Below are 22301 nucleotides of genomic sequence, written 5' to 3'. Positions count from 1 at the left end.
AAATCTCCAAGGAATAATGGAAATGAGACTATAAAGAAAAGAAGCCAATAAACCTAAAATAAAAACTTCAGCTATCGAAACATGTTAGAAAAATGATGTCAAAAATGGGTTTTATTAATTTACTGTGTGTACTAAAATTTTTGGCCTTCAGCCTATAAAAATACTAGATTGGATTGAATATTTTAGGAGAAAATTCTACAGCGGTTACCATAATTCACGAGAGTAACAGAATCCGGAGCGTTAGAATAACCCACATCCCTAGTTTCCTAGTACTATGAAATAAATAAAAGTGTCCATGTTCACCTTTCACACTAAGTTTACTTTATAAAGCCCAATGATCTGAAAGGTATTTGCAGTCTGCAAAGTTTTGATGGCTTAGTTTAATCTGTCTTAACCTCTTAACGCTGCAAGAAGCATGTCCCTTAGTGGAACAGTCCTGCTGTCTGACTACAATGAAGGCTCCTGGGTGGGCAAATGATGATTGGCACAGCCCCACAAGGCTGCCCGGGAGACAGAGACAGATGACAGGCTAGACGCATTCCACGTGAGCTTAGAAAATCTGGTCTGGAGATCATTTAAATTCTTGACTCTGCCACTTAGTAGCTGTATGACTTTTAACAAGCTAAGTTTTGGTTTTCTTAATTCCAAAATGGGGATGATGATGATTGGTGGTGGTGGTGGTGGTGGTGGTCATAAAAATATTTTTATCATATGATCATCCCCATTGTAAATGAAATGATACATATAAAGCTTTTATGTTACATGGAAAATTATAAGTTCAATCACTATTAACCATGGTAATGAGGATGAGGAGGAAGAGGACTACAAATTCTACCATCAAATTATCAGATTTCTACGGGGTTATATTTTCCATGAGTGAGACACTAGCCTACTATGCCTCAAATAGAACTCAAAATAACTCAAAATGACACCTTTCTAAGAAGAACAAATTTGGCTTGCTTTATTACATTTAGCGATGACCTATAGAAAAGGGGCCAATATAGTCTAAATTCCATTGTGTCCATGAGATACATTTACATGAAATTTCCTAGGGTCTGGCAAAGCAAGAAGTTAATCAAGGACTATTGAATTTGTACAGGCAAATAACACCAAATCACTTTATAAAGGAAAACGAAATGCAGTAGTCACATAGGTTTTGCATACGTGATCTTATTAAACAGAACTGAGCAGCTCTTTCTCTCCGGGGTCCTACGGTTTGGGTGGATAACAACATTGATACATGCCTTGGAATTATGTCAGTTTTTAAAACTTATTAATACCAATTAATATATAATTAACTCACAGTGTCATATAATCTGACACTGTGAGTTCACGCTCACAGTGTCAGATCATAAGTAAGTAATTTCTAGTTCTCCTTCCCTCTGCATACGTTTATAGTTCCTGATTAAGGAGGAATAAGCTATGGGCACACTGTATATCCAAGCAATTTGTAGCTCTGCCAAGACCATCATCAGCCAGGAGGTCAGAAAAGAAGCAATATATGGATTTATTTCAGATATTCTTGGGTAACGCCAAATACTTCACTGGCACGAGTAATGAGAGCAGTTGTGAAAAACTACGTGTTGGACGGATTAGAGTAAACGGAAAGATGCCATCAATGCAACCATTTCTTATGTAAATGTAAACCCTCCTTCCTCATAAGATGATATATACAAGAATAGAACATCAATTCTACTCCACATTCCAAGCAGAAGGAAATAAATATTGTTTTAAATGATTATCTTTTAAAAGAAGAACAGAGCTATTACATTTTTCTTATTTACGCATTTCTTGTAGTTGGTCCCCTCAGGAGCTTCTTTACTGCGTATTTACCGATACATCTAACCCATCAGTCAATATTTAGCAACAACGGGCAGCAAGCACTGCCCTAGCCCCAAAGGATTCGAAGGTCCCTTTACAGATCGACATAACACCCACTTCATAGAGCTTCAAGCCCATCTCATCATCTCATAACGTAAGCGTGAGTCACTAGAACTGTCACCAGTAAGCGTAACACACCGACATAATCCCAAATGTATTTGTGTTACGCACCCACACGTAACACGTGACAAACATGTTTGGTTCTTTATGACCATGTATACAAACCGACTTGACCATTGCATTTTGCTTTCCTTTTTAAAGTCGTTTTGTGTTACTAGAACAAATTCCTTCATGGAGGGAAGTTCAAGGCTAGTGAACAAATAATTAAAATAACTGAAAAGGGGAATCTGGGAGAATGAAAGAGGACAGACGTTGCTGGGAGTCTGGGGGAAAGGGAGTGCCCACAAAGACTGAGCAGCAAAGATGTCTGCAGAGGTCTGTGGGAAGCGGAATTCTTCATCGGAGAAGCCAGCAGCCTCAGAGAATGCAGAGCAGCGGGCTTTTTCTGGTCTAACTACTGAACCCAAACAAAGGGCAATCCTGATTCTAGGTGACAGGATTCTACCTAGAGATTAATTCAGGTGCATCTACTGTACATTTTTCTGTATGTCTTCTATATACTTTGCAGTTCTTATAATCCCTAACTTCATTTTTCATTAGACTTTAGATATTAAGTTAAGGAGTCTGTAAAATGTGTGGTAGTACTCTGACTGAAACCTGAAGAGAATGTATCTGATAATATTTTCCTTAGTTCAGGGAATGACCTGTCAACATTAATTTTATATTAAGAGAAACAAATGTAAATAAATCTGTCAGAGAGGAAGACACATACACACACACACACACACACACACACACACCCATGCCAGTTAAATGGATAATCTCTCTACTGGCAGGGCCAATGTTACTGGCAATTACTCTTTTCAACTCTATAGTAACTCTGGCATAAATATCATCCTTGATTTTTATGAACAAAGGTACATTTTCTTTTTTTTTTTCTCCCTTTTTTAAGATTTTATTTATTTGACAGAGATCACAAGTAGGCATAGAGGCAGGCAGAGAGAGAGTGAGGGAAGCAGGCTCCCCGCTGAGCAGAGAGCCTGATGTGGGGCTCAATTCCAGGACCCTGAGATCATGACCTGAGCTGAAGGCAGAGGCTTTAACCCACTGAGCCACCCAGGTGCCCCACAGGTACATTTTCCATTCTAAAGCTGGAAAACTTTTGGTAACTGTTGAACGTGGCAAAATACTTAAAAGCAAACTTTTTTAGAGCAGTGCATTTGTTAAATGGTATTACATATTTTATAAATCTGAACGCCACATATATTCAAACATTGCTTCCAAAGGTTTCATTCTTGCCTGGGAGGAGCCAGGCAGGGACAAGAGAGAAGGCAACAAATTACTTTCCTTACCACCTTTTGAAAAATTAATTGACTGTGTTCACTGTTACTATATAAAACATAGGCATATTACATCATTTTTAACTTGCTTTAGATATTTGTTGGCTACAGATTACTTCTTTCTACCATGGATCTGACAGAAAAATAGGAAAGACATCCCTAATCACTTTCTAAATAATTTTTAAAAAGTAACAATGCATCTCTTGTCAGCCTCTTACAATTTTATCTATGCATTCTTTATTTTGAAATCAGTCTGTCATAGTTCCCATTTGCTCCTCTTATTCAATTTACTCATTATTTTGAAACTTTGGTTTTATAAATTCTTGATGCTTTTGCATTTCTTGATTACTTCTGAGAATTAAGCTAAGAATCCGAGGACGGTTTTCTACCGGACTAGACGATCTTCAGTGTGTACGGCTAACTGATCTTTCTGCTATTCTACAGAAAATCAAGTATTTTTAATTTCGCTGGGCCTGGGAGTTATCTTTCAACTCTGTGTCTGGTTTCACTTTCCTTTACTCATTTGTTTGGACTTTATGATAGAGTTCATTTTAGTTTTGGCACCATTTTTAAGGAAGTGTCATACACATGGGTGAACCCTAAGGAACAGCATTGCTGCAGGTAAAGATTATAAAGTGAACGCATTTTAATATGGAACAGCTGTGTGAGGAGATTAACACAGACTCCGTTTTAAAGCTGTACCTATCTATAATCAGGTAGATTAATTCCCAAGAGTAATGCATTTCGAAAGAACCCAAACATTTTGTCCTAATTCTCTAACCTTTTGGCCTCATTAAATTGTGCTGTTTATCTGCAGCCTCATTCATCAGCTCTCTGGATGGACGTACCTCAGCACACCTACCTGGGCTGCTCTGACTGATTTCTAATGTCATCGGGATGACAAATGAATGTAAATGAAGCATTTAGCAGCAACGCTGATGCCAAGCAAGAGGCTTGGGGGAAAAGGCAGAATTCAAAGAGCAGTTTTCAGATTTTTCTTTTAAGGCTCATCCAACTTTCGTTATGACTTGGTAATTTTGCTACTTCGAGAGTCACAAATGAACTTTGTTGTTGAAGAATAGGTTTTAACATAAAGCTCTAATCACATGCAGAACTTTTAGGAGTCTTTAAAGTTTTTATTTTATTCAACCTATCAGATTTTTACATGCCGGCCATTTGAAAGATAAGGCGGCTGGTGAAAATCTGAGTTGATCAAGTTGTTATGTAACAAATATTAATTTTCCAAGTAGGGGACTGGTCTGTCATGCGTGGTTCTAGATAGTAAACATCTTTGCGGCAAGCAATTTCACTCCAAACATCTGACTGCATAAGTGTTGGCTTTAAGACAATTTTGCTATAGAAGATAAAATCACAAAAAATTAAATAGCATCATTTATTTACAAAGATTTTACAAGACTTTTCTTGTGAGATACAAAATACTTGAATACATTCAAAATGTATATTGCAGATTCAGAGCAATGCTACAAAACTCACTGCTTTTATTCTGTGGGTTATACCTAAGCACTAGTCTTTAAAGTCTTTCAGTCTTACTGTTAATATTTTTCTGTGATTTTTCTGGCTAGTTCATTTGTCTCATCCTTCGGCATCATGCCTTTTTTTTTCTTTTTTTGCTAAGATCTCTTCCTTCACCTTGTGACAGGTAATAGTCTCCAAACACTAGGATGCCTATCTGTCACTAAGCTTTGAATTTTTTTTTTTTTTGTATTGTGAAAGCATGCTCCACAGTTGTTTTTTCCTTGCATACTGGTACATGTCCAGTGCTAGACATTCTAAAGTTCTATAAGAAATGTGTATACACCAGTTTGAGGGCTAACATTTCTGCCATACAGAAATGGGAATACAATCCATAAATGCAGTACGCACAATAGAGAAAAGAAATCAAACTATCAAACCAGTTTGAGAAACCAAATTGTCAAAGTGATCTGTCAATTTTTAAATTTTTATTTTATTTTATTTTACAGCAAGATTGCCTTATGGCCATTTAGTTATAAGGTGAAAATGTTTGCAATGAAAATGCTTGTGGCAAAGATGTCTACGGGAAAAATGCTTATGGCAAAACTACTGAACATTCTGTGTCATACACAACCTTATGTGACAAAGATCGTCAATTATCAGTATCTGTGGGCTTCAATCTTCTCACAAGGTGTGGGACAGTGGAATTCTGAATATCGAGAAGTTAGAAAGGGGTCTTCAAGTTCATCCAAAACCATCTGAATTCATATTTGAAGACAGTGAAAAAATTTCTTTTACACACACACACACACACACACACACACATATGTATGTGTAAAATTATATACATATAAGAAACTTATATACATAGTAAGAAATTTTTATATAAGACATTTTTTTATGGTCTTCAATTATATTCAGATAGCATACATGCTATCTTCAGTATGTACATATACCTACACACTATAGGTCTTTCACATAAACAATTAACTATGTAAATGGTATCTTGACAAAATACAGATCTGCTCAAACGTCTGACTTAAAAGTTGTCATCTGCTATCCTCTATCTTCACTGTTAGTGGATATAGAATTTGAAAATACCAAGAGATGAAATTTTTGCTCAACAAAGTTTTCCCGCATTAGGAAATATGGTACGCCAATGAGCAAAACAGAAGAGAGCAAAAGACATGGGGGACAGCAGTGTTCCCATCAACAGAATTCCTGTTTGCTCAAATCAGAAATCTATGATCTATATCTCTTTGTCCCTCCTTTCTCAAGGATCTCTATCAGTTATCATTTCTCGATTTTGCATCTATAAGCTTTCCCCGTGTGGGTATCCCTTTACTAATCCATAACATAGACTAATGAATTAGCTCTTCCATTCTTAAAAATACATATGTGTGTATATACATCCATACCTGCATATCTAAACAACCTGACCCAGAGTTGATGATCTTACTTCCCCCCCCAATATTTCTTAGCAAATTTGCAAGGATTTTGGAGAAAATAAGTATATCCAGATTTCTATTTCCTCACCTCTCCCTTACTTCTCAACCACCTGTTGGCTTTTAATCTACACCTTTATATGAGAAACCGCATGCCAAAGTCACACACATGGTCTCTTGTTCGCGGAGATACAATGGCCAGAGAGGACACCTGTTTAAAACAGAGAGAAATGTGTGTGGCTCCACCTGTGCATGTAGGTCAGCATGTACGTGTGAGTGTGTGCTCATCACAGAACTTTCTACAGCCACTGAAAGCAGAATCACAGAACCAATAAAGCATGTAATTCCAAGAACATTTTCATTTTTATGTCAGGTAAAAATAGCATTCAATTGCAGAAACTAAGTGTAATTCATTTCCAAAGTTGCTTTGGCTTTAATAATGCTGTGTGGCCCTAAAGTGTCCATAAAGCATAGGAGTCACTATGCGAGCAGACAAACAGCAGGATCGCTAAGACTAGATTCATCAGTTTTGCAGAAGTGAATGTGATAGGATTCATCTATTATGTGGTTTAGGATGTCACAAAATGCTTTGTTTAAAAACTTGAGTTTCTGTAAAAGGTGAAGGGGATGAGAAGCAGTGTTTCAAGACATTAATATGGGAGGGGAGAGCCTGGGACATCTTCCAAGGGGCAATCACTGCCCTGAATTTTGAAAAATGGTATCTTAGATTAATGCACCCACATCTTCCCATGACCGTTAACTCGGATAATGTTTTTTTTAAAGATTTTACTTATTTTTTTTAACAGAGAGAGCACAAGTAGGCACAGCAGGCAGAGAGAAGGATCCCTGTTGAGCAGAGAGCCCGATGCTGGGCTCAATCCCAGGACCCTGAGATCATGACCTGAGCCGAAGGCAGAGACTTAACCTACTGAGCCACCCTGGCACCCCTCTGATAATTTCTTAGAAAGAATTATTCCTAACATCAAGTTATCATTTCTAAGTATTCAGTCAATGGTTAAATTTATTAACTTTTTCAAAAGAAATGGTATTTCCATACAATTAAAATCAGCACGTATTTAGGAAAAAACAAAAAAACGAAAACCCTCAACCAATACAGTAAACTTATGTCATGATATAACCACAGCATATATATATTCAAAGAGCTCCGTGTTAAAAAGATTTGTGATTAATTTGAAGTTATTATGTGTGTATATGGTTTTAATTCTTCAATCATATTCCAATCACATATAGGCTAAAAAGCATCTGAGTATTTCAAAGTGTTCCAAAAATTTTCATCAATACTGTACCAAATTATTCACAGCACTGTGTCTGCAAAACTATCTAAATATATTAATTCACCTTTTTCCTCTCGTCTTTTAGTTTTTGAAATGCATATAAAACAGTCTACTAGAGCTCATAATGAACCACGCCTTTCTAAATGGTGAAAAGTTCAATTAAAAGCAAAGTAAATTTGGCATTTTATTCAGAAGAGACTTCTGGATAAATATGTGATTTCTTCTGGAATTTGTTAAACACAAAAAAATGATTTATATCATCTCTTTTTTTTTAAACAGAGCCTTAACATTGTAAAAATACCAAGTTGAGAATCATTCTCTTATCACATGCAAAGAGTCAGTAAGAAAGATGAAATAAGCTGATGGTAGGATTGCTAGAGAAATAGTCACAGTTGATATTCTCCATAGTATCAGCAGTTTTCACTACATGGAAGGACATTCAAAACAGGTCTCCCTACAATACTTTCCTCTGCAGTTAAACAATCAATGAAAAAAATACATTCCAACCTCAAAACACTTGTCTTCAGATTCTTCATTGCATACTGAAATAGAACACTTTTTACACACCATACAAATAATCTGTCTAAGATATTTTCTTGAAACTGTATAACTGAATGAAGATCATCTCATTTAAAATAGTGTTGGGAGACCAGAAGGGGAAGGGGGAGCTGTCATCACCACCACCCCCTCATCAGCCACAGACCCCCAAAAAAGAGGTACTTTGCATTTGCAACAGAAGATGCCTACTTAACTACTTCAGCAGGAGAGTTTCTCCTTGCCCAGCAACAAGCTCAGCCAATAACAAAATACCTCAACTCAGCCAATGAGAAACCATCACCACCCTGACCTCTGATTTTCTTCCAATGGACTTTTGCTCAAAGCAGCTTTTCACTGACTCCCGCCACCCCCCCTCCCCCCCCCCCCCCCCGCATAGCTTAGTGTTCCTTTTCTTTGATATGGGCACAGGCCTATGGCCTGCCACGGTTCACCGTCCTGTGATCAAATTTTTCTGCTATTCCTGAATAAACCCATTTTGCTGGTAAGAGAACTGGCTGTTTTACTTCTCAGGTAGACAAAAATAGAAAGGTTTTCAAATAAGGATATAGTTTTTGCTGTTAGAAATTGATTTATTTGTAAATCAACAGAACAATGTCTGTTAAGATAATTTTTAGGCATCTGCAGGAAGTTTAAGTATTATTATAATCTTTAATAATTAAATAATCATAAATTTATCCTAGAAAAGCTCAAACTATTTCTATTTTCTGTTCTCTTCTGGTTATTCTCTTCCTATAATAGTTTCTTATATAGAATTTATATATAAAAATCAAATAGGATTTTATAGGTCCAAATTATTTTATTAATAAATTAGATGTAAGGTCATTATGAATCACATAAAAACATAATTCTTAATCATTCTGTAATTTAGCCAATGGTTTATAATCTATGATCTGTATGACTTGATAATTGGCACACTAATATCCCTTCTTACTACCCTGCCTGATGGTCTCTTTAAAAACCACCTACATTGACATTAAGATTAAAATACTATAAAATTGGGTTGGCAGGATAGCTTAGTTGCTTAGGTTAAGCATCTGCCTTTGGCTCAAGTCATGATCCCAGGGTCCCGGGATCAAACCCCGTGTCAGGCTCCCTGCTCAGCAGAGGACACTGCTTCTCCCTCCCCCTCTGCCTACCACTCTGCCTATTCTCTCACTGTCCAATAAATAAATAAATAGAATCTTAAAAAAATAAAATACTAGAAAATTGTACTCACTTTTTTGTCTTTGTTGTATTTGGCAAATATCTCCTGGGCTCTCTCTTCTCCCCCGTCCGTGAACAACATGATAATCTTATTGCAGTTAGCTCTGGAAACATTATACTGCAAAGAAAACAAAAGAATGTATATCATTCACAATAAAAGGTAAGGAATATAAAACAATACATAATGAACATGAATAAGTTGTAGGTATTGGGTAACAGATCTGCTCAGTAAGGATATTCTAAAGAATCATTTCTGAGATCAGAACAGGCCCATCCCTCGAAGGCCTCCTCCCCTCCTCCCATCATCCACAGGTCTCACTTCTTTCTCGTCTGTGATCAAATGTCACCTATCAGCGAGGACTTGACTGAACACTACGTTTTAAAGGGTCATGTCTCTCCCAGATTGTATTTTCCCTCATAGCATTTCCATGCTTTTATGTACACAGTATCTATTTTGTTTGTTTATTGCTAGCTTCCCCTGATTAAATCTAAGTGCCATAAGGACATGAAGGTTTGTTTGTTTGTTTAAGATTTTATTTATTTACTTGACAGACAGAAATCACAAGTAGGCAGAGAGGCAGGCAGAGAGAGAGAGGAGGAAGCAGGCTCCCCGCGGAGCAGAGAGCCCGAAGCGGGGCTCGATCCCAGGACCCTGAGATCATGACTTGAGCTGAAGACAGAGGTTTAACCCACTGAGCCACCCAGGCTCTCCGAAGATTTGTTTTTTGATCAAGAACCTAGTATAGAATAACTTCTCCATGGTTGATTAATAAATAGATTTAAATTAATGGTTATTATGTCAATTTTATGCCCTTATAATTTGTACCAGAAACAGTGTGAACGAAAAATGTGCATGCCCTCCCACATTTTTTTCAACCCATTTGCAAACATTTCTGCTCCCTTTCATTCTTCTTCATCCTACTTTATTCACTTTACTTGTCCAAAATTATAAACTCGTAGTTGATCCCTAACACCCAACGCTCTTACATCTTTGCAAATGCCAATACCTAATCCCAGAATATCCTGCTATCTTCTCTCAATCCACACACATATTCTAACTCTAAAAGACTCAATTCCAGTGGCAAATCCTCTTGTAAACTTTAAGGTCTCCAAAGAGTCAGGCATAGGAGAACAATGGATTAGCACCAAGGGGCCACGAAAATGAACAACTAATTTAGAAAGGTGGACTTGTAAGTTCTGAAATTAGTCTCAAACTTCTACTGTGGTGGAATGTGTTCACAAAAACTGTTCAGAATAAAAGATTACACTAATTTATGAATGCTCAGCTTCTTTGAGAATGTCAAGGCTCCAGCTCAGTACTATTCACTGGAGGTATAATGCAAGTCAAATTTGTAATTTTAAAAGATTTTATTTATTTATTTATTTGACAGAGATCACAGGCAGGCAGAGAGGCAGGCGGTGCGGGGGTGGGGGGAAGAAGGCTCCCTGCTGAGCAGAAAGCCCGATGTGGGCCTCAATCCCAGGATCATGACCTGAGCAGAAGACAGAGGTTTAACCCACTGAGCCACCCAGGCGCCCCTAATTTTAACTTTCTAATAGCCACATTAATCAAAGTATGAAGAAATCTCTGAAATTAATTTTACTAACATATTTTATTTAACCCGGTCATCCAATATGTTGTCGATTCAACATGAAATCCATATCAAAATTATTGAGATAATATGCATTTTTTTCTTTCATAATAGCTCTTCAAATTCTGGTGTGTATTTTACATTTACAGCACATTTTTCAATTCAGACAAGGCATAATTTTAAGCCTCAATAAGCCTCATGGGATTGTGGTTATCGTACTGGACAGCACCGGCCTTGGCCTTTAAGTGAGAAATATTTTTGAAAAAAAATGTTAATCCTTAAGCAGTGTTTAGGCTTATTGAAAGACTATACCCTATCTTACTTTTCAAAGAAGATAAATCCCATTTCCCTTTGTAAAAATTAGTCAAGACAACTCTAGTGATGAAAAGATCCTGTTTCATATAATCTCACCCCATTGATTAGGCCATTAGAACATTGGCAGTTAAAGCTGTTAACCAAGTATTGTGAAAACCCAAGTATTAAATATTACAATTTGTCACATTCAAGCATAGTTCTCATCTGTGAAGAAAGCCATCTGAAAATTTGACTATAAAAAGTTACATATTTTATCATCAAAATACCTCTGTGAACGACATTGAAATCCCTTAACTAAAATTAATTTCTTTGATGATTTCTTTTTATCTGCCTACATAATATGTACCTAAAGGGCTGTTACAGAAAAGTGATTAAGAATTTTACATAAGGACTTGGTTTCATTTTTGGAAGTAGTGGGGGCAACAGTATCAATGAACACAAGTACCAGTTAAGTAAGCACATTGGCTCTTGCTGATCAGTCGTGTAATTAAAATAACAATATTTCCCGAGAGAGAGAGAGATGTTAAGACATACACAAAAGGGTGAATAAAGAAATGTTTCATTTTCAATACGATCTTTCCCAGGAGTAGCCTTCTTAGTAGATGCGTGATAGGCAAAGTCAGCAACTAGTCAGAGGATTTGCAATTTTCTAAAGAATCACACAATCCTAACAATTATGTTATGGTTTGTAACAAATTGAGTAAAGGAAAGAACTTGGCTATTTCAATAAAATGACTAGTAGAGTTGGTAATTTACTTTAATACGTGATTTCATAACAAATTGTGTTAAGTGTATCCCTGTGTTTCCCTGTATCACCGTGCAGACATGACACAGCACACCAGCTATCACTTATGGACTTCATAAAATTTTTTTTGAAAAATGCCTTTTGATTTGTAATATTTTATGAAGTGCCATCTGAGGACTAACTCAAATCTCAGTTTAAGGTGTACTGTAGGATAAGTGAGACATTTAATCCTATTTGATACTTGCTTCAGGGATCTTAATGATAACCCTTACAAGGACAAACAAAAACCAGAGAATGACATTGTGGGACAAGAAGACTGCAAGTATTGGAAATAGGTAAGAAAATCTGCTTCAACTTTGAATAAGACTAGTAATAACATCTGGGGAAGTTATTTTTAAGTTTTTATTTATTTATGTATTTATTTGAGAGAGAGAGGGAGAAAGAGAGAGAGTGCGTGTGAGCAGGGGAAGAGCAGAGGGAGAGGGACAAGCAGTCTCTGCGCTGAGCACACTGCCCATGCCTGGGCTCAATTCTACAAATCTAGAATCATGAGTCAACTGCTTAACCTACTGAGCCACCCAGGCCCCTGGGAATTATTTTAAAATGACAAACGGGGGCCCCTAGGTGGCTCAGTGAGTTAAACCTTTGCCTTCGGCTCAGGTCATGGTCTCAGGGATCAAGCCCGCATCAGGCTCTCTGCTCGGCCCGGAGCCTGCTTCCCCCTCTCTCTGTGCCTGCTGCTCTGCCTGCTTGTGATCTCTCTCTGTGTCAAATAAATAAATAAAATCTTTACTACAAATAAAATAAAGAATAGCAATACATAAGGGATATGTGGAAAGCAGAACATCTGAGACTTATTTCAGGAATAACTGAGAACATATTAAAAATCATTTACAACTGGCAGTAGAGGCATTGTGAGAGGCCAAGTGGAGTTAAATCATATTTAATCAGCAACCAGGAGTGAATCTGGGAGTTACTGTGGCCTCTCTAATGAGACAGCCTTGGAAACAGTACACGAGGCTTGAGACCCCTTATCATTTCACAACTGAAACCTGAATACGAGGGAATGGAGTGACACAATTAACAATACCAAGAAGGGTCATCAAAATGCCACAATCTAGAAAAACCTGATTGGCTCAAAAGAAAAAGAACTTCTATGAAAAAGCCCACAAAATTCTATTTCTTTACTGCAGAAAGAATACATTGTCATCGAAGAGTTCATTACATCTGAATCTCCAAGTTCTGAGTTTTCATCCTTCTAATTAACGAACATACACCCTTTAATAAACTTATACACTTTACCAAAGAGAATTCCTGCTGGAAATGGCAACACTGAGCTGCTTGGCTTCCCGGTCTCCTTACTTGCTTATCTAACACTACCTAATAAATAATCACCACCTCAAAGTCCACATAACTGAAACTGAGCTTTTTCCACCCTCAGTGCCCCTCTCGAGAGTCCTGTGTCACCAGCCACCAAGGATTCGAGTCCAGAGAACCACCCCGTTAGTTACCGTGTCACTCTCCTTAACCTTTCTTCACTTTGACTCCAACACCAGGACAGCTTAACTTAGAACACTCGTTAGACCATGCCATTCTCATATTATCAACTTTTCATTTGCCCCTAAACACCTCATTAACTGATACCTCACAGCCTTTTTATTTCCCTCACTGCTCCTATATTGCTATGTCCCGGACTTGGGGAAGCACCTGCCACTTTCTCAATGTGCCACGATGTCTCCTATGTCTGTGCCTTTGTCCGTGTCGTTCTCTTTATCTGACATGATTTTCCCTCTCTCATCTACCTGCCTAAATTCTACTCACTCTTCTAAATCCTGTTTTCAAGAAAATGCCCACTTTCCTGACCTCCTTTGGGTAAGTCGAATCCCTCTTTGGTGCCACTCAAGTAAACAGACTGATTTTGCCCCATACCAGCACCAACACACTGTTCTAGGAATGATCATTAATCGTGCCATGCTGGATGTTCTTGCCACCAGACAGTCTGCTTTACCTCTGCTATTCCAGTACTGGTAAAATGACAGGAAACTGTGAGGCTTCCAATAAATATCGGCTGAATGAATGACTGGAGGAAGCAACCAGTCAGATACCCTGAAAACTCTTTGAGAAGTTTACTCAGGGAACAGCAAAGTAGGATTCGTAGATAAGACCACCTGTAAGGGCTTATTCAGTGACTCAGCAAATAGGGTATGAATTCCAAGTTGACCCTCTACTAGACATATGCTAGGCGTTAACTATAGTCATAATGATCAAGACACCAGTATCGAGCCAACAACCCACAGTCACATGAGGTTTGCTCTGCGCCAGGTTCTGTGGACAATCCTACCTACATCCCTCTGAGGAATGTGCCACGGTCTAAGGGAGGAAACCGAGGTGCAGAAAGTTTAGGTCCGCACTTTCAACCACCACAGTAATACTGCTTCATGAGAGATAAAAAGCTGAATGATAAGTCCTGCGTTGAAGAGTTCAAAACGAAACAGACGACAAAGCCATTTGAGAACGGGAGTCTGGAGTGTGAGATACACGCTGTAATACGGGGCAGACAGTAGGCGTGCTGGAGCGTGAGAGTCTGAACAGAGATATCAGTGGGTGATACGTCTGGAGGGCGGATCGTCACCGAGGAAGGAATTCCTGCTCTGTTATTTTATGTCCTCCTCACCTTCATGTCTGTCATTTGGACCTTTCTGTACATTAAGAAACAACTACAAGAACCAAGTAGATGTTTAAAATATTCGGGGTGTCTGGGTAGCTCAGTCAGTTAAGTGGCTGCCTTTGGCTCTGGTCATGATCCCAGGGTCCTGGGATCGAGCCCCTGTTGGGCTCCCTGCTCAGGGAAGAGCCTGCTTCTCCCACTCCCTCTCCCTGCTGCTCCCCCAACTTGTGCTCCCTATCTCTCTGTCAAATAAATAAAATCTTCAAAAATAAAAAAAAAAATAAAACTAAATTATTTCCACCAGCCATTGGAGGATTTGAAAACACCAGTCTCCAGATAAATATAGTAGCGATTGAGAGAACAAAATGAAACAATAGTCTACATATGTCAACTAAGTTGGAAGTGCTTATACAAAATGAAATAATGATCTTACAAATGTGCTTCTTAAGCAGTTTTAAAAGATGATGGAAGGGGACACCTGTGTGGCTCAGTTGGTTAAGCAGCTGCCTTCGGCTCAGGTCATGATCCCAGCGTCCTGGGATCGAGTCCCCACATCGGGCTCCTTGTTCGGCAGGGAGCCTGCTTCTCCCTCTGCCTCTGCCTGCCACTATTCCTGTGCTCACTCTCGCTCTCTCTCTCTCTGACAAATAAATAAATAAAATCTTTAAAAAAAATGTTTAAAAGATGATGGAAGAAAAGATCTAAAAGAAAAAGAATGTCTATATTTTGTATGTTTTTTTGAATTTTGGATTTAGAAATAAAAGTAGTTCAAAGATTTCTACTGCCTGGACACATCTGCTTTTAAATTAAATGAAAACCAGCACAGTTATGTAACTCATAGTGACTGATGGTAGTAAGTACCAGCATATTGAAATTCAGATGCCGTGACTCAGTAATAAGAGAGAAAAGGGGGGCGGTATGGATACTTACATTAAGCAGCTGTTCAAAAGCAAAACTAAAGCCTTTCTTATAGTCAGTGATTCCTTTTGCTGTGATATTATTCACTGCGTCTTTCAGCACTTTCTTATTTCTCACATTGGCTTGGACAAGGTGCTGAAAACAGCTCACGTCCTGGGCATTGCTGTTAAACTGTGAAAGACAGAAAAGTAAATATATAAATGAACATGAAAATCAATCACATTATTTTATTTGAATTTGTGGCCTGTACATCCCAGTCTTGTTGCGTTGTTTCTCTCTCATAAAGTGAGTAAATGGAGAACAAAAGTTCACTAAGGATCAAACAGCAATTTTCACCTGAGCCCCCCACTCCTAGCGCAACCGTGAGCCGGTCACTCACCTTCCTGAAGCTTAGTTTCTCTGATTATAAATTTGGGACTTGAATTACATAAGGCCCCTTTCAGCTCTCAAATTTTCTGAGCCTTTGGCAGGGGGGTGGGGGGGGGGAGAAGCCAACAAACAATGCCATGTATTCAGAATCCAGAAAAGATACGGTGATATGTGGCCGAGTTCAAGGAGAAACTAACCACTTGCTTGCCCTTCTTAAGGAGAAGCTGGGTGAAAAAGCCAGAAAGTCGATGACAGTAACCGAATTTTAGTAATCCTGAACTGTGATGGTACAGTCTTTCTACCAGGGTTAATCCGGGAAAGTAAGGTGAAAGAATCAGGAACAACAGGTGGCCTTTTAGAACTGCTCGCTCTAGAGCGTATACGCAGAAGGCAGGGGAATGACGGAGGCGAGGCCAAGGGCAAGCAGATCCTCGCAGACAGAGATGGCTGTGAATGATGAAGGCCTGAACAACCAGGAGGCTGCAGGAGGAGAGAACATCAAACCTGATGTGTGTCCCTGCGTGAACATTTAAGAGTCATCACCGACGTTAGTATCACCAACCCTATAAAAAGTATTCATGGAGTTCACTGGGTATTTCCAAAAAAAGCTAAGAACAATGAGCTCTGCAGGGAGATCCAGGGCACTGAAGCGAGTGGAAACATCCCATCTTTTATTAGCTCTGCTATTTGTATGAGCCCTGTAGGCTCTCAGCGCCGAGTGTCACATCAGCAAAATGAGGATGATAATAATACCATGCCTGCTAGGAGGTAGGGGGCTGCCCAGATGAAATCCTGGAGATTTTCTCAAAAATGTATCATTAAACGACTTTAATGGGTGGATCACAAACTGAAATGTAAATTTTATAACTGATCACATACTCTTATAAATATAACAAGTGTTCCTTTTTTCTCTGAAAATCAATGAAGCTTAATTATAAGGTGCACTGCACATTTCATCAATTCAGCAAGCAAATATTTACTGTCAGCCTGTTATAGGTCAAGAATTGTGGCAGGTGACAGTTCTGTGCCTTCAGGCATTAGGTAGATTATGCACAAACATACACACACGCGTGTATGTAAGTGCATATATGGTGCCTACTATGTGTTGGGTTTACTCTACAAATATTAATCATTTCCACTTTGTAAATGCCCTACAAGGCATGTATTTATTACTATTCATGAAGAAATGTAGGCACTGGGGGGTTAAAGAACTTGCCCATAGTCCTAGGGCACATAGGACATAGAGTCAGGATCAGACTAGCACTGTGACATAAGGGTCTGGGATTTTAACTATTCCTGCAGAGCATCTTAACATATTACAGCACATTATGAGTAGTTCTCTAAAGCAACAGAGCTTTATTCCCCAAGAGACAAATCACAAGTGGATTCCAGTTTGGACCATGAGTAGTCAGGGGAAAATCTGCACAAGAAATGGCATTTCCTGTGATTCCAAAGAAATGTTTCATTGAAGACTATGGAGGAAGAACATTCCAGACAAACAGAACAACAAAAGGAAAGCCTTTTAGGGATGTATAAAGAAAGAGAGTTTAGCTCAGTCACACGTGAGTGAGGACAATGACATAAAATGTGTTTGTGGTGGGAGGCGGGCTAGTCGTGCAGGGTCCAATAGAAATGCTAAAAAACTGTGCTTTGAATTTCTGTCAAAAGGCAAGTCACAGAAAGATTTTAAGCCACATAGAAAATAATTTAATGTAAAAATTAAATTTAAGAGATCATGCAAGTTGCTATTTGGGAAATGGATTTAAGGTGAGCAAAATTCAAAGGAGAGAAAATAATTAGAAGGCTATTATAGGAATCGAGCTCAATATAATAAGTGGCTTTGGCATTTGTGGATATGGTCAGACAAGAAGGGGCTGTACATTGATTTGGGAGGAAGAATCCACAGCGTGTGGTGGTAGACCGGGGATGCGGCTGAGTAACAGCCTAGTACCAGGAATGCCGTGCAGGTGTCTGATATGGGCGTCAGGATGGCCGGAGGACTAGAGCAGTGATGGGCTCAGGGGCTCTTGAGGAAGAGTCAGGAGAAGCACAGAGTTCAAGTGAGGGTGAGTTTTCAATACAGGTAAGACATATAAATGGTGAGGTCAGGTAATCATAGTATTTGAAGTATGAGACTCAGGGTACACCTGGGTGGCTCAGTAGGTTAAGGGTCTGCCTTTGGCTCAGGTCATGATCTCAGGGTCCCAGGATAGAGCCTGCATCTGGTTCCCTGCTCAGTGGGATGTCTGCTTCTCCCTCTCCCATCTCCCCCTGTCCCCCACTTGTGTGCACGCGTGCTCTCTCTCTCTCTCTCTCTGTGTGTGTGTGTGTGTGTGTCAAATACACAAGCAAAATCTTTAAAGCATGAGCCTCAAAAGCAGTCTTGGCTAAAGATTTAAAAAAAAGAAAAATAGAAGGCTTCAATATAGAAATATGGTGTAAAGCCATAGACATAAAAAGAAAATAGTCAAAGGAGTCCCTAAGTAAACTTAGCAGAAGTAAGCTCCTGTGGAGGCAGGAAGGAAATCAGGAGACTGGGCTGTTTGGAATGAGGAGAGAGAGAAAAAAGAAAGAAAAATATCAGTGAGAAAGGTAGTGCTGTTCAGATACAAAGATGCAAAATTCAAAGTATCCATGGAAGTCAAACATGTTACACGGTCAGTGTCCGGGGGAGCAGGGCGGGGCAGAGCCCACTGGAATGCTGGAAGCACATGGGAAGTGGTGGCCAGTGCCGTCTTCAAAGTGCCTTGGCTGGGAAACAAAGAAGTAAAGAGGTGGGTACCTCTGAGGGAGAGCCTGGAGTCAAGGAAAGGCTGCCTTCAAGTGCAAGGTCACTAGAGCAAAAGAGTACTGATAATGAAGAGTGAAGGAAGGAAAAGATGCAGGAAAAGAGAAAAGAGGTAAAATATACAGTACGTGAAGGTAGGGAAGGACAGGCAGCCGGCGTGTGGAGTGACCCTTGAATGGGTATCAACTTCATTGATCTGAGGAAGACGAGTGGGAGCTGAGTACAGGCGCTGCTGGGTGTATACATAGATTTGAGGTTGAAAAGGGGACGGTTACTGCCCGCCTTGCTGTTCACTGAGGACACAAGCCACAATCAAGGTAAAGGAAGAAGATGGAAGGTTTGGAGAGAGTGGAGATAAAACAAGGAAAATATCCTGCACAGATACATAATTTGAGTTCTTTCTTATTTTTACTTTGAACACTATTTTCAGTTATATCCTACATAGGAGTAAAAAGCTCTAATAGGTTTCCGTGCTGTTTTCCATAAATTCGAATGTTGGAAACGTAGTATCGTCAGTTCTAAATTCCACTCCCTCTTTTATTTCATTCTTTGATAATCTGACACAATCTTATTCTACACATTCTGTTCTGAAAACAAAGGAAGGTGAGAATTCCCATGTCAGAAAGTTTAAAAAAAAAAAAAAAGTTTGCCAATGAATCAATAGTAAAATGTCTGACCTTAGAGAATTATTAGAAATGGTTACAGAAAATGTTACTAACTGATTTAAACTGTGAATCATGATAAAATTACAAGTTGTGCAGAAAATGAGCACTAAATAATGTATTGCTCTGAGTATTTCGGTTGGCCCTGACCTGCTTTTAACACAGAAAAATGAAGCATCTCATTAAGTCGCTTTAACACAAACTGCTTAATGTAAATTCAATTCATTAAATACAAATGCAGTGGTATGTAACAGAAATACTACAATTAAACTCATAATAAAACTCATAAATAATGCAGGGGAAGGAACAGCTTACAAAGCCTAAGTCCCCATAGCAAGTCTCACTCTCCTAGGAAAGCAAAGAGAAATTTTACAAGTTCTAAAATAGCTAAATGTGTATTTCACAGACATCTCACACTCATCTATTTTTAGAACAGACAAAAAGAACAGGTTTATTTTCACAAGCTGAAACTGCAGTCTTTGGTAACATGTACTAAATTTTAATTTATAAACCACATATTTAATACATAAATCACTCCTGTATTAAAAACCTTAGGACAGAAGTTTAATAATACAGTATTACAAAGCTTTGAAATAGTATATTGTGAGTGAAAATAGATTTAAGGACTCCTGCTTTTGTCACTTATTAAGAAAATGCTTTTTTCTAAAAATGTATATTTAACTAACCTCAGAGTCAGAAATCCAAACTAATACCACACTGATTCCTTTCCTGATCCCAGAAAATTCAACCGAGTAGGTGTCTTATAAGAACCATAGAGAAAAATTTCTGCTAGCATGCTGACACAGAAAGATGTGTGGGTTAAGATGAGCATGTGGGGTACAACTCACGTGGAGCTTCGTATCCCTACTCTAGCAAATGAACATTCTTTCATTTCCTCCTTCCACATAACACGTTCTTCTGCCTACAACACTTCTTTCCCTCAACAGTCTTTCCTTACAAAGGCTCTCATGACCTTTCTTGACTATCAGACCACCTCATTATAAGCTCTCCTAGGCCTACATGTATCTTACACAGAACATGACTCCATTAAAATTTCCTACTTCTTTGTAGACTATTTTGACAGATTCTTCCCTAGCTTCGAAGCACACATACTCAAAGAAAATAGCCACTCCACCAATGCAACCTCCATACTGGGTATATAATAGTATGCCATAAATATTTAACAAGTGTATATATATGGAGTTTCGTTAGACGACAGTGTGAAATGTTGATCAAAATCAAGCTACAGATTTAACATCGTAGAGATGTTTTAGCTTTATAATATGTTAAGCTTATATAGTCATACATGTAAATATTCTGTCCAAACAGATGCTATTAAAATATCCAAACAAAGATGTATGTAAAACACCTACTGAAAAGTCTGGCCCATAGATGTTAAATCAAGCCCAACTCTAGCATTTAAAAAATTATTTTAGTAAAAACATAAGTATGCTTACATCACAACAGATTCCTAGATTAATGAGAAAGATTCTGATAAGTGGTATCAGCTTTAGTAAGCCTTAAAGTTCACTAACAAGACAATGCAAGTATTCTTCAAACACAAAGTTAATGTTTGAAATAGTCTCTGAAATAACCATGAACAGTAAATGTCAATGCTTCCGAAGAGCCTTCCTATTAAATATCATAGTCAAGTACACACATCCTATTAAAAGATAATTTCGGTGCCAAAATAAACTGTTAACCTCTCAGATGAAGTAATTAAAACTCTTAGTTTTATGAAGACAGGATTTTTGTTCTCAGGTACTCCTCACAAAATGTTTCTGAGAGAACTCTGCCGCCCCTTGGATAAAAACGAAATGTTGGCACGTCGTAAGTCAAAGAATCTTCAAGTTCCTCAAAAGCAAGCTTGTGTAGGAACGGCACCCTCATGGGATGTTGTAACGCATTTCCAGAGGGCACCGAGTCTACCTTTAAAATTGTTAGTGGATCAGTGGTTTTCCTCTAGAAACATTAAGAATTAAAGACAAAAGAAAACCAAAAGTGCTATTATTTCACTTGGAACTGCAGAGAAACAGAAGCAACCCACTGAATCTTTGACCATTCAGCTCGCCTTTCATTTTTACCCCTTTACCTAATCCATGTGTCATCTAAACTCTTACAAAAACAGACTTGCTTTAGGGTACTTTGTACATTGCTTAATTATAAAACATTCTTTAATGGGCAAAAAAGGACATAATTTATAATTTCTTGGTTTCTGAATAATTGTTCAGTATCTAAATTATTCCTCAGAACTTGTCTTAATAATTTGTTTTCTCTTTTATCCATGTAAAAGCATGGATAGGCTCAATGGTAGGCTCGAACTGCACATAAAACCAGCAGAAAACCTCAAATTCAGATTAGCCTGCTTTGAAACAAGGGTATTTTTTTAATTACAAAATACAATTAAACTTGTTTATATAATATAACCATTAACTTATGCAATCAATTTATATTATGCAAAATTATTAATTTAAACAAATTACCTAAATTAAATTACAATGCAATTTTGTGTATTGGGAGGTTACAATTCTGGTATCATGAGCTATCTGCATGTTGGACACCAGAGGGCAGTGCAGGAAAATAAAAGCAAAGTGAACACAGGGTGTGATCTTCAAAATTCTTGGTTAGGTTTCATTCTTATTAAAAATACTTTGTTTAGTTTGATTCTCTGATTTTTATAGAAAATTTGGAAGCCAGGGTTAGTATACAGAAACAAGATGGTTATCCTAAAACTCAGAGAAACAGGTGATAACATTTATCCATACACATATGCACATTATACTCCCAGGGAAGAATGATTCTAAGGTTCCTTAAGCAATTATTGGCAATTTACCTCACAGAAATTGCGTGCCAATTTATACTATATTTATAACAATCTCATTCCACTTTCATGAATACTTAACATTTTTATTTCTTAAATTCTAAATAAAATGATTATTTCAATCTTTTAATTACTTGAATTTCCTTGATAGCTAGCAATGTAAAACTT

At 38.1% G+C, this 22301-nt stretch overlaps 1 protein-coding gene across 6 annotated transcripts in view; it reads right to left on the bottom strand.

Annotated features, from left to right (window-relative positions):
- CACNA2D1 (calcium voltage-gated channel auxiliary subunit alpha2delta 1) overlaps positions 1–22301 on the bottom strand; it is a 514151-nt gene that overhangs the window by 73238 nt on the left and 418612 nt on the right. For all 6 annotated transcript variants that reach the window (XM_032303892.1, XM_032303893.1, XM_032303894.1 and 3 more), the window contains exons 11-12: positions 15506–15664; positions 9269–9373 (exon numbers count right to left, since the gene is read on the bottom strand). In XM_032303892.1, the coding sequence (XP_032159783.1) occupies positions 9269–9373; positions 15506–15664 (264 nt within the window). The remainder of the gene's footprint in view (positions 1–9268; positions 9374–15505; positions 15665–22301) is intronic.

The sequence above is a fragment of the Mustela erminea genome, chromosome 11, assembly GCF_009829155.1.
Source record: "Mustela erminea isolate mMusErm1 chromosome 11, mMusErm1.Pri, whole genome shotgun sequence".
In the NCBI taxonomy this organism is placed as follows: Eukaryota; Metazoa; Chordata; class Mammalia; order Carnivora; family Mustelidae; genus Mustela; species Mustela erminea.
Note: the sequence above shows the minus strand (reverse complement) of the source record. Positions and strands in the feature narration are given on the sequence as shown.